The sequence below is a fragment of the Dendropsophus ebraccatus genome, chromosome 12, assembly GCF_027789765.1.
Source record: "Dendropsophus ebraccatus isolate aDenEbr1 chromosome 12, aDenEbr1.pat, whole genome shotgun sequence".
NCBI lineage: Eukaryota > Metazoa > Chordata > Amphibia > Anura > Hylidae > Dendropsophus > Dendropsophus ebraccatus.
The window spans coordinates 175,863-188,553 of NC_091465.1; the positions used below are offsets into that span (position 1 = coordinate 175,863).

The 12,691-nt window shown below is 44.7% G+C and overlaps 1 protein-coding gene across 10 annotated transcripts in view; it reads right to left on the reverse strand.

The window, feature by feature from the left end:
• Nucleotides 1-12,691, reverse strand: part of PRDM2 (PR/SET domain 2) — a 174,907-nt gene that overhangs the window by 122,293 nt on the left and 39,923 nt on the right. For 9 of the 10 annotated variants that reach the window (XM_069946892.1, XM_069946893.1, XM_069946897.1 and 6 more), the window contains one exon: nt 1,834-1,937. In XM_069946892.1, the coding sequence (XP_069802993.1) occupies nt 1,834-1,937 (104 nt within the window). Of the gene's footprint in view, nt 1-1,288; nt 1,327-1,833; nt 1,938-12,691 lie in introns of those variants that run through there. The other variant, XM_069946901.1, reaches the window with a different exon arrangement.

A 12,691-nucleotide genomic window follows, 5' to 3' on the forward strand; every position in this document is an offset into this window, starting at 1 on the left:
CGCTACACATTTTGTGTTTTTTTTTTTTCCTTTTATCCCTTTGTGAAAATGAAAAATTGAAGTCTAGAACAACATTTTAGTGTAAAAAATACTTTAGTCTTTTTTCAAGCCATATTGTTTGGAAAACCTGTGAAGCACCTGTGGGGTCCAAATGCTCACCGCACCCCTTGTTACATTCCTTGAGGGGTGTAGTTTTCTAAATGGTGTCCCTTTAGGGGTGTTTTTTAGGTTTTGGCACCCCAGAGCCTCTGCCAACCTGAAGTGGTACAGTCAAAAATGACCAAAAATAACGGAGCCATTGAAATTCACTAGGCGCTCCTTTATATCTGAGGCTTGTGGTTGCGTCAAATAGCGCAATAGGGCCACATATGGGGTATGTCTATAAACTGCAGAAATGGGGCAATCAATATTGGGGTGCATTTCTCTGGTAATAAACTTATAATTATGAAAAATATTGGATTACAATAAAATCTCTGCACAGAAAATTAAAATTTTCAAATTTCTTACACACTTCGCTTTTATTTCTGTAACTCCCCTAAAGGGTTAAAAAACTTTCTGGATGTGCTTTTGCAGAGTTTAGGGGGTGCAGTTTCTGAAATGGGGTGCTTCGTGGGGCTTTCTAACATACAGGCCCCTCAAATACACTTTAAACCTGAACAGGTCCCTAAAAATATCTGATTTTGAAATTTTACTGAAAATTTGGAAATTTGCTGCTAATGTTTTAAGCTCCCTATTGTCTATAAAAAATGAAATATAGTTTAATAAATGGCGCCAACATAAAGTAGACATGTTGCTAATGCTATTTAATATATAATTTATGTGGTATAACCATTTTCTGTATAAGCAGAAAAGTTTTAAAGTTGGAAAAATGCATTTTTTCACAATTTTTCACGCTATTTTGGGTTTTTTCATAAAGATTCGTTATAAGTATCGATCTAGCAGATCGGCGCTCATTTACAGTTATTATTGGGCCCCCATCGGCCCTTGTAATAACACTCTAAGCCAGAGGTGTCAGTCAGGCGTCCCTCTAGTTGCAGCAAAACTACAATTTCCCTGATGACTGGACATCCAAAGCTTTTGATGTCCAGACATGATGAGAACACCCAGAGGGTGACAGTCTGACATCCCTGCTCTAAGCTCTCTAACTTCAGCCACATCCCTGTTTTTTTTCCCGGGAGTTTTTAGCAATATTCATGAAGTCACAACCATAAAAAAACTGAACATAAGCAAGCGATGCAGCCAGGCAATGAGAGGGCAGCCGCCATAGTGGCTGAAGTAGGGGGATTACCAGTGGGTGGAGAGAGGCCACATCAGGAGGAGAGCACTCACTGCTGGAGGTCACAGAGTGCTAATACCAGGCTAGAAAAAGAGATAACAGCAACTAGAGTGCACCGTCTCCAAGCAATAAAAACAGACAACAACCACTGAGATGACCATTAACTTGCAACTTCATCCCCGTAAGGACCCAACCAGGAGGCTGGATACCTTTATGGGCAACACCCTTGTCTATTTGCTGGGATTGGTATTATGACTCCCACTAACGTGACAAGGTCTGAGCTGTAACACCAGACACAATCCATGGACATGTGTGGCGGGGCGGTGGAGAGAGGAGAGGAGAGGAGAGAGAGAGAGAGAGAGAGAGAGAGAGAGAGAGAGAGAAGGAGGGAAGAGAGGAGGGAAAAGAGAGAGAGAGAGAGAGAGAGAGAAGGAAGGGGTGGAGAGGAGGGAAGGGGAGAGGAGAGAGAGACGCCCATGGGAGGAGGATCCACGTATAGTAATCTCTAAGCAGAGACCATGAGAGGAGGCTAGTCCTATGGTAAGCAGACATCTTACCTCCCACATGTAGACATTGTTCTTCACTTGAGAACGCTTTTTCTTCTCCCCAATAAAAGGTCCAAATTTCTTTCCCCTTGGAAGTGGCTTCTTGGCCCAGACACCTGAAACCATAATGATAATGGGAATTAAACCAATGACCTCCATATCTATACATCGGTAACAGTCTCCTACTGATGTCTCTCGATTTCTACATTCCCTTTGTTATGAGTGCATTTACATCCACAAAGGCTGAACACTTTTCACAGCTGAGGGTTTGCTACATTGTTATTACATTGTTAATGATACTGTGAACTGTGACACACAGCAATACATCAGCTGCAGCACTTGATGCTGTATATCTATGCCGTAACACATCACCCACTGGCCATACCGTGCAGTGTTGTTGGGGTCCATGGGACTGTGTGACGGCAGATGACAGGCTGTGTGACGGTGATGGCTGTGTGACAGATGTTACCTGTACATCATATTAGGACAGCAGTACGAATTGATTACAGTTGTGTTTCACAGGATAAAACGCAGATACAGTACTGTATATTAGCAGACACAATAAGTCACTGGACGACTTTAGTGCTTGCAGTGTGAAGAACCCTTCCATTCACCTCCAACAATGGAATTCACAATGCCGGTGTTATCGCCGCCCACAACATTCAGAAAATTCATACAATTCTCAGCAATTCTCCACAGCAAGCCGTTGCGGGAGTAACAGGGTCATTCTGACACCCAGCACCTTCTTTGCCATGCACCAACTCTTTTTTGCCGTATTAGCTTTGTTATACTTTAGCTTCTTATTGTTTGTTACTTCCTTGGTGGTTCTGTTGCTCATAGCCGCTCTGTCTCTTATTAGTGACAAGCGGAAACGGTGGGTGTGGCAACTCTAATATGGCTTCTAAATGGCTGATATTGGTGAAATAGGCCACAAAACCATCTGTAATGAGTCGGGACCCCACCGGTCCACAGTCAGACAGTTTGTAACCACTAAGCAACTAATGTCCTAATGCTCATGAGTCCACAGGAGGACCAACAATGGAGAGCATGGCAGGACTATAGGGAGAGAGCTGCTACTCCCCAAAGAGAACATTTATAGCCTGTCTTCAGATTGCTAAAGATCACAGGAGAACACTGTTACCCGTCTGCAGATTGGTACAGGTCACAGGAGAACACAGCTGCCCATCTGCAGATTGCTACAGGTCACAGGAGAACACAGCTGCCCATCTGTTATAGGTCACAGGAGAACACAGCTGCCCATCTGTTATAGGTCACAGGAGAACACAGCTGCCCATCTGCAGATTGCTACAGGTCACAGGAGAACACAGCTGCCCATCTGCAGATTGCTACAGGTCACAGGAGAACACTGTAGCAGACTGGAGTGAGGGGAATTTAGGAAAGAGGTTTTGATGAATAAATGAAGATATATCCTTGTCACAGGCCGAGTGGTAATAACTCTCCCCCTCCCTGAGGTAAATACGGCCACAGAGGTTATAGAGGGGACTACAACTATGTGGCTGGTGATGATGGTACTTGTAGTTCCCTCTGGGGCTTCTCTATTACTGCTGCCTGAGGTGTTGATGGAGAAGCCCTTGATGGTAATGAGGTGCAGAGAAAATCAGAAAACAGGGAGTGAAGGCAGTGAGGTGCAACAGTGACTTTTACTCACTGTCAATATGGCCGTCTGCCAGAGATGGGTCACTGTTAATACAGTGGAGATTGTTGGTGTATATGGAGTCGCCCTTTTGTATGTTGGCAGTGAACCACAATCCAGTCGCATAAGAATCCTTAAGAAGTTATGTGGGCCTAACATTTCAGATCCCAGAAGAACTAAGGAGACTTTGAGAAATTTTGAATTATAACTTAACGATAATTCGGTTTTCATGAGCCCATCATGACAGCACCACTGGAGAGATTGCCCCTTGACCCTGCCCGTTTACCAAACAAGAACTAGACCAACAGACATATACCAAGAGAGGGTAATATAAAAGTGTGCTGTCATGATGGGCTCTTGAAAACCGAATTATCGGTAAATTGTATTTCTAAATTTACAATTCGCCATCATGACAGCACCACTGGAGACATACCAAATTATAAACCTAGGGGGGGACAACAGCCTGGAGCACTCTGCGCCGAAGGACAAATCCTGTGCACACTCTAGATCCAGCTTATTGTGTCTGAAGAACATGTGCGGAATAGACCACGTGACAGCCCCGCAAATCTGCTTAATAGAAGTAGCAGCTTTCTCAGCCCAGGAGGAGGCTTTAAAGGACAACTCCGGCCAAAACTATTTTTTAATATGCTATTACTTACGGAAAGTTAAACAAATTTCTAATGTACATTAATTATGGGAAATGCACATATAGGGCTATTTCCCTTAATTTAGTAGATCAGGGAGAGTTCAGATTCTCTGAAATTCTGTGACATCACAAACCGGGGGTGTAATTCCTATGGAGTGTCCAGTAGGGGGCGCACTATATATAGAAGTCAATGAGTACCATTGACTTCTATATATAGTGCGCCCCTGCTGGACACTCCATTGGAATTACAATGGATGTGTATGTGAATGTAATATACAGTATGTTTTTGACTGAATACATTTATGGAATACTTTGGGGAGCAAGTGTCCTTGCTCCCCAAAGTATTCCATAAATGTAATCAGTCAGTACATATGGAGGGCACCGAGCAGGGAGGGAGAGGTGCATCTACCTCCCCCCTCCCTCCCTGCTCGGTGCTGCTGCCGCCATACATGCACACTATACTACTCCCCCATCATTTGCTCATAGTATGAGCAGATAATGGGGAAGTAGTACCATGGTCGATCTCCATGGTAACCCTGCCGAACCGCCACTCTGGACTACTAGTAGCTTGGTTATCGCTATTACATGGCTGATGCTGCGCAGGGGGGAGCAGCTCATCAGAGTGCAGCCATCATGTCCCTCCGCTCCCCTCTACTCCTCCTTCCTGGATCTTCAAACCCTATCCCATGGCTGACTCCCCGCCCGCCCGATCACACATACCGGCTCCCGCTGCTTCCTGGTGTCGCCGGCCGGCACGTGTGGGAGAGGGGAAGCACCGGGAGCCGGTATGTGTGATCGGGCGGGCGGGGAGTCAGCCATGGGATAGGGTTGAAGTTTGGCCGGATCCAGGAAGAAGGAGGAGGAGGGGTGAGCGGAGGGACATGATGGCTGCACTGTGATGAGCGGCTCCCCCCTGCGCGGCATCAGCCATGTAATAGCGATAACCAAATTACTACCACCCATCACCTGCTCATGCTATGAGCAGTTGATGGGAGTAATAGTCCAGAACGGCGGCGGACAGGCAGGGAGCGGCGGGCTTACCATGGAGATGGGCCATGGTACTACTCCCCCATTATCTGCTCATACTATGAGCAAATGATAGGGGAGTAATACAGTGTGTATGTATGGCAGCAGCACCGAGCAGGCAGGGAGGGGGGAGGTAAATGACTGATTACATTTATGGAATACTTTGGGGAGCAAGGACACTGAGCAGGGAGGGAGGGGGGAGGTAGATGCACCTCTCCCCCTCCCTGCTCGGTGCCCTCCAAATGTACTGACTGATTACATTTATGGAATACTTTGGGGAGCAAGGACACTTCCATAAATGTATTCAATCAAAAACACTGTATATTACATTTACATACACATCCATTGTAATTCCAATGGAGTGTCCAGCAGGGGCGCACTATATATAGAAGTCAATGAGTACCATTGACTTCTATATATAGTGCGCCCCCCGGCTGGACACTCTATTGTAATTACACCCCCGGTTCGTGACGTCACAGAGTGTTAGAGACTCTGAACTCTTCCCGATCTACTAAATTAAGGGAAATAGCCCTATATGTGCATTTCCCATAATTAATGTACATTAGAAATTTGTCTAACTTTCCATAAGTAATAACATATTAAAAAATAGTTTTGGCCGGACTTCTCCTTTAAGATCTGTAGGAACCTCTTCTTTTATGAGCTTGTAGGACTCGTGGATAGCACACTTTAACCATCGAGCAATGGAGGCTTTACATTCTTTCTTAGGACCTTGGAACTGGAGAAAAAGAGTGTTAGATTTTTTCCAATCGGCAGAACATTTCAAGTAGAGAAGCACGGCTCTTTTCACATCTAAAGTGTGCAACAGTCTTTCCTTATCATTGCTGGGATTACTGCAGAAGGATGGTAGAACGATGTCCTTCGACCAATGGAAGTCAGACACGACTTTAGGAAGGAACTCCGGACTAAGCCTGAATAAAATTCTATAGGAAAAAAGGGGGGCATAGCGAGGATCAACTAAAAAGAGGTGAGGAACAAAGGTGTATGGTAACCCTCACCTGGTAAGGTTGTGCTGTCAGGAGGCACAACACTTGTGAGCACATGTATAACGAACTGCAGCCACTCCCGATCTCCACAAGGGAATAACAGAAGAAAAACAGCCTCCAATCACACAACACGGGTAGTTAGGGCGCAGGTCCGGCACAAATGGGCACAAGGTAGATGTCCAAATTAAGAAAGTTTTTATACTAAAAAGACCCAATGCGTTTCAGAACCGTAGTAGTTCTTTTTTCAAGAGTCATACTACAAAACAGAAAAACATCACAATTTATACTAAAAGGAAGTAATGGGTGGAGCCAACAAACAGCTTTAACCCTTTCCATACTATAACTTGACTATATGAATATATACATATAAGAATTCATATACAACATAATACATACAAAGACATACATAGAACATATAAAGATGCATTAGAACAGTGATTTTCAACTAGTGTGCCGCGACACATGGTCGGGTGTGCCGCGGGGAAAGTTCCCCAAACTATGGTGCCCCTGCAGATCGCCCCACTGCTGCTGTCCGCCTCACCTACTGGCCGCCTGTAGAGCCCGGACGTGCTCCTCCTATCCAATCAGCGGAGACCGGGAGCGTGGAGCACTGTGGCGGGCCGTGATGCACGCATCCAATCAACGTGTGCGCTACGGCCAGTGCGCTATGGCCACAGCGCACCACGCTCGCGGTCTCTGCTGATTGGAGGAGCACGTCCAGGCCCTACGGGCGGCCAGTAGGTGAGTCGGACAGCAGCGGCGACCATCTCGGAGGAGGTGAGGAGGAAGGGGGGGAGAGAAACCTGGGGATGGGGGAGAGAAACCTGGGGATGGGGGAGAGAAACAGCGGAGAGAAGTAGAGGGGAGAGAAGTTTGGTGGAGAGAAGCAGGTGGGAGAGAAGTATGGTGGAGAGAAGCACAGGAGAGAAGCATGGGGGAGAGAAGCACAGGAGAGAAGCAGGGGGAGAGAAGTATGGTGGAGAGAAGCATGGAGGGGAGAAATATGGTGGCGAGAAGAAGGGGGGAGAGAAGTATGGTGGAGAAAAGCACAGGAGAGAAGCATAGGAGAGAAGCATGGGGGAGAAGTATGGTGGAGAGAAGCACAGGAGAGAAGTAGGGGGGAGAAGTATGGCGGAGAGAAGCAGGGGGGAGAAGAAAACAGGCCCAGGTTTCACACTGAGTGAGTATAAATACATTTAGAATCTAACAAAGTCCAGTGAAGTAAAGGAGAAACTGCGGCAACTCACCGGTCTGTAGTGAAATCTTCTTTATTAATTCAACATTCTTGTACAGAAAGGCATCAGGGGGGTGAATGGGAGGACGTACACACGGACATAGAGTGGATAGCGACAATCGTTTTGTGTGGACTAGCCACACTTTGTCTGGCTAACACGGTGTTAGCTAGATGAAGTGTGGCTAGTCCACACAAAACGATCGTCGCTATCCACTGTATGTCCGTGTGTACGTCCTCCTATTCACCCCAATGCCTTTCTGTACAAGAATGTTGAATCAATAAAGAAGATTTCACTACAGACCGGTGAGTTGCCGCAGTTTCTCCTTTACTTCACTGGACTTTGTTTGATACTATTAACTGTGTGCGTTCTGCTGAGCACCACCTGCTGTAATCACCCTTTCAGCTATTGGAACCCTGGACTCTCTGCTTGTTGTAGTAGTGCTGTAATAGTGCTTACTTCCTTTGTTTTGTACATTTAGAATCTATATTATTAACTATATGTTTATTATGTACTGTTTTAGTGTCATTTTGTGCCATTTTGGTTGGTGGTGTGCCCCGGGATTTTTTAAGTATAAAAAGTGTGCCGCGGCTCAAAAAAGGTTGAAAATCAATGCATTAGAAAATATAAATAAATATATATATATATATATATATATATATATATATATATATATAAATTATATAAAAAGATAAACACTAGCTGAAATAGAACATAGTTCAGACCTTAGTATTCTCTAACATTTCTTTTAGTCCACCAGGAGCATAATCTAAAGACTCAATTGGATTCTCTATTTATTAGTTGACTAAACTTATTTGGTACCTCTTCTGCAATATGTTCCAAGATTGTCAATTTGAGACTACTGAGGTCAGAGTTATGCTTAAAGGACACCTGTCACCCCCCGTGCCGGGGTGACAGGCTCCGGACCCCCTGTTAGACCCCCCTATACTTGCGTGATTCCGCCGGGTCCCGCTTCCTGAGTCGGCCGGGTCCCGGAGATATCAGCTCCCGAAGCCCGGCGCGCGCGCTGACAGCAGAGTCAGGCGCCCATAGAGAATGAATGGGGAGTCCGATGCTCCGTCATTCTCTATGGGCATCGGACTCACCTCTCAGCGCGCGCTCAGCGGGCTTCGGGAGCTGATATCTCCGGGACCCGGCCGACTCAGGAAGCGGGACCCGGCGGAATCACGCAAGTATAGGGGGGTCTAACAGGGGGTCCGGAGCCTGTCACCCCGGCACGGGGGGTGACAGGTCCTCTTTAAGGTAGTAGTGTCTAGAGACACTATGCTGCAGAAGATCATTTTTAATGTTGGCTCTGTGTTTGTTCATGCAGCACCGCATCGTCTGAACGGTGTGGCCCACATACTGCAATTTACACGGGCATTCAAGAAGATAAACTACGTACTGAGTCGAACAACAGTATATGCTACGGACCAGAAATATCTAATTAATAAACGTAGGTGATGGTATAACTCATAAACATCTGGCCACATTACATCGTATGGTACAAGTAGGACCAGTATTTTGAGTACTATTGTAAGTATCGAAGGTAATTTTCCGAAGCTTACTAGGTGCTAACTGGCTGCGCAGAGTTTTTGTTCTGCGGAAAATAACAGAAAGATGTTTGGGAAGAATAGGTTTCAGAACGAGGTCACCAAGTACTATCCCCCAATGTTTTGTTAAAACTTTCTTTAATTTCATGTGTACCACAGTTATACTCAGTGATTAATGATAACCCATAATTGTTCTTTTTCTCGGAAATGCCTTGGATCTGTGTTTTTCTCTCATCTTACCCAGAATGTTTTTCTGTGTATTATTTTTATTTCTATTATAAGCACTAGATAGTAAGCGTATGGGATAACCCCTATTAACAAAACTATTGTATAAAATCTGAATGATCATGAAAATCAGAATCCATAGTGCAATTCTTCCTAATGCGCCGATACTGTCCAAACGGCACATTTTTTAGCCAATTAGGGAGATGACAGCTAGTGAAATCTAAGAAGCTATTCACATCTACTTTTTAAAATATGTGGAACTAACAATAGAAGAGTTAGGACCATTACTGATCATTAAGTCTAAAAACTCTAGACCCGTATCTCCATAATTTTGTGTGAATTTAATACCCACTCATCCTGATTTCAAAGATTAACAAAAAGAAAAGCACAGTAGAGCTGCATATAATAATGGCCATAGGGATAACCTGACAAAAGGAGAAAGAAGTGCTTTAAGCACTTTAAAATCGAATACCCAGTTGGTTATACACCCTGTTGATAAAGGGGGTGGTACAGTTTTGCTAGATAGGTCTGATTACTTTGAGGAGGCTTACAGGAAGTTGTCCGATACAGATCTATATAATAAAAATGAAAGTCTGTCTGTCTGTCCCAAATAGACTTCCAAACGCCTGAACCGTTTGACCCCAAATTTGGCCCACAGATACATTGGGTACCCGGGAAGGTTATTGCGAAGGTCCCGTCCCCGCCAGATGTACAGGAGGGGAGGGGGAGGGGAAAGAGAGGCGCCTCATAGAGATGAATGGGAAAATCTCCTCACTGCACACAGGTGATATAATTAGCTGCAGCAGACACGGCAGTTGGAGCCTTAGCAACCAATAGGATTACTGCTTTCATTTTCACAGGGAGCAATGGTTGCTAGGGAAGCTGCCTGACAACATCCACAGTAATAACTGGTAGACCCCCTACTCCATCTATACAGTACATGTATACAGGGCCCCCTACTCCATCTATACAGTACATGTATATACAGGACCCCCTACTCCATCTATACAGTACATGTATATAGGACCCCCTACTCCATCTATACAGTACATGTATATACAGGACCCCTACTCCATCTATACAGTACATGTATATACAGGACCCCCTACTCCATCTATACAGTACATGTATATACAGGAGCCCCTACTCCATCCATACAGTACATGTATATACAGGACCTCCTACTCCATCCATACAGTACATATATATACAGGACCTCCTACTCCATCTATACAGTACATGTATATACAGGACCCCCTACTCCATCTATACAGTACATGTATATACAGGACCCCCTACTCCATCTATACAGTACATGTATACAGTACCCCCTACTCCATCTATATAGTACATGTATACAGGACCCCCTACTCCATCTATACAGTACATGTATATACAGGGCACTACAGGTATACCAAACTGACTGGGTAACACTGGATAACACCGCCACACCAGACCTGACCAATACCGCCATACTGTGCTGGATAACACTGTCATACCAGGCCTGACCAATACCGCCATACTGTGACTGGATAACACTGCCATACTAGACCTGACCAATACCGCCAAACTGTGACTGGGTAACACCGCCACACCAGACCTGACCAATACCGCCATACTGTGACTGGATAACACCATCATATCAGACCTGACCAATACCGCCATACTGTGACTGGATAACACCGCTATACCAGAGCTGACCAATACCGTCACACTGTGACTGGATAACACCGCTATACCAGACCTGACCAATACCGGCATACTGTGACTGGATAACACCGCTATACCAGACCTGACCAATACTAACATACTGTGACTGGGTAACACTGTCATAACACACCTGACCAATACTACCATACTGTGACTGAATAACACTGCCATACCAGACCTGACCAATACCGCCATACTGTGACTGGATAACACCGCTATACCAGACCTGACCAATACCGCCATACCCCCTCGAAAAGACACCAGATTTTCTGGCAAGTCTGAACTGGAGGGTACTGCCCCTCTGCAAGGTGCTACCCTACGCACCAGTCCATGGGTGCCTAATGGTAAATACGACCCTGCAGGTATACAGGACACTACAGGTATACAGGACCCCAAAACTATATACTACAGGTGCACGGGACCTCCACCAACTATATACTACAGGTATACAGGACCCCAAACTTTACACTACAGGTATACAGGACCTCCACCAACTATATAATTCAGGTATACAGGACCTCCACCAACTATATACTAGAGGTATACAGGACCCCAAACTATACACTACAGGTATACAGGACCCCAAAACTATACACTACAGGTATACAGTAACTCCACCAACTATATACTACAGGTATATAGGACCCCAAACTATACACTACAGGTATACAGGACCTACACCAACTCTATACTACAGGTATACAGCACCTTCACCAACTCTATACTACAGGTATACAGGACCCCAAAGCTATATACTACAGGTATACAGGAACTCCACCAACTATATACTACAGGTATATAGGACCCCAAACTATGCACTACAGGTATACAGGACCCCCGAACTATATACTACAGGTATACAAGACCTCCACCAATTATACACTACAGGTATCCAGGATCCTCAAACTATAAACTACAGGTATACAAGACCTCCACCAACTATACATCACAGGTATACAGCACCAACTATATACTACAGGTATACAGGACCCCCGAACTATACAGTACAGGTATACAGGACCTTCACCAACTGTACACTGCAGGTATACAGGACCTCCCTCAACTATACACTACAGGTATGCAGCCCCCCAACTACACACTACAGGTATACAGGACCCCCCCAACTATACACTATAGGTATACAGCCCCCCCAACTATGAACTACAGATATGCGAGACCCCTAAAAACTATACATTGTGGGTATACAGAACCCCTCCAACTATGCACTACAAGTATACACTAATTCCACTGATTAACTCAAATGAAACAATACCTTTAGATTGGCCTCCTGGGCACCTTAGAACAAATCTAATTAACACACTGACACTTTATACCCGGGCAGCGCCGGGTAAATTTTCTAGTTATTATATAAAACTTGATGCAGATCCGACTCATGAATACACTAGTGCTTATATTTCCTTTATACAGGTGACAGTTGGTGTAGGTATTTTGAATAAAAATGAAAAAGATTTCTGGTTTCTAATACTAGCCTTCTGTATTTTTATTATTTACCTAAAGTGCGACAAAAAAACACCAGGGAGGCCTATTACTTTGGGTGTGGGTTCTCTCACTTGTAATCTAATCTATCTCACTATATAGATTTGTTTCTTTAAAAAATATGTTTGGGAGTTACCTTCTTTTCTTAAAGACTCATCTCAACTCATTTCTGAACTACACGCTCTCACTTTACCTTCTGCATTGTACTCCAACTAGGGCTGGGCGATATGGCCAAAAAATCTTGATTTTTTTTTCTCGATTTAAAAGTAGTAGTAGAGCAGTATTGGGGTGGTAGTAGTAGAGCAGTATTGGGGGTAGTAGTA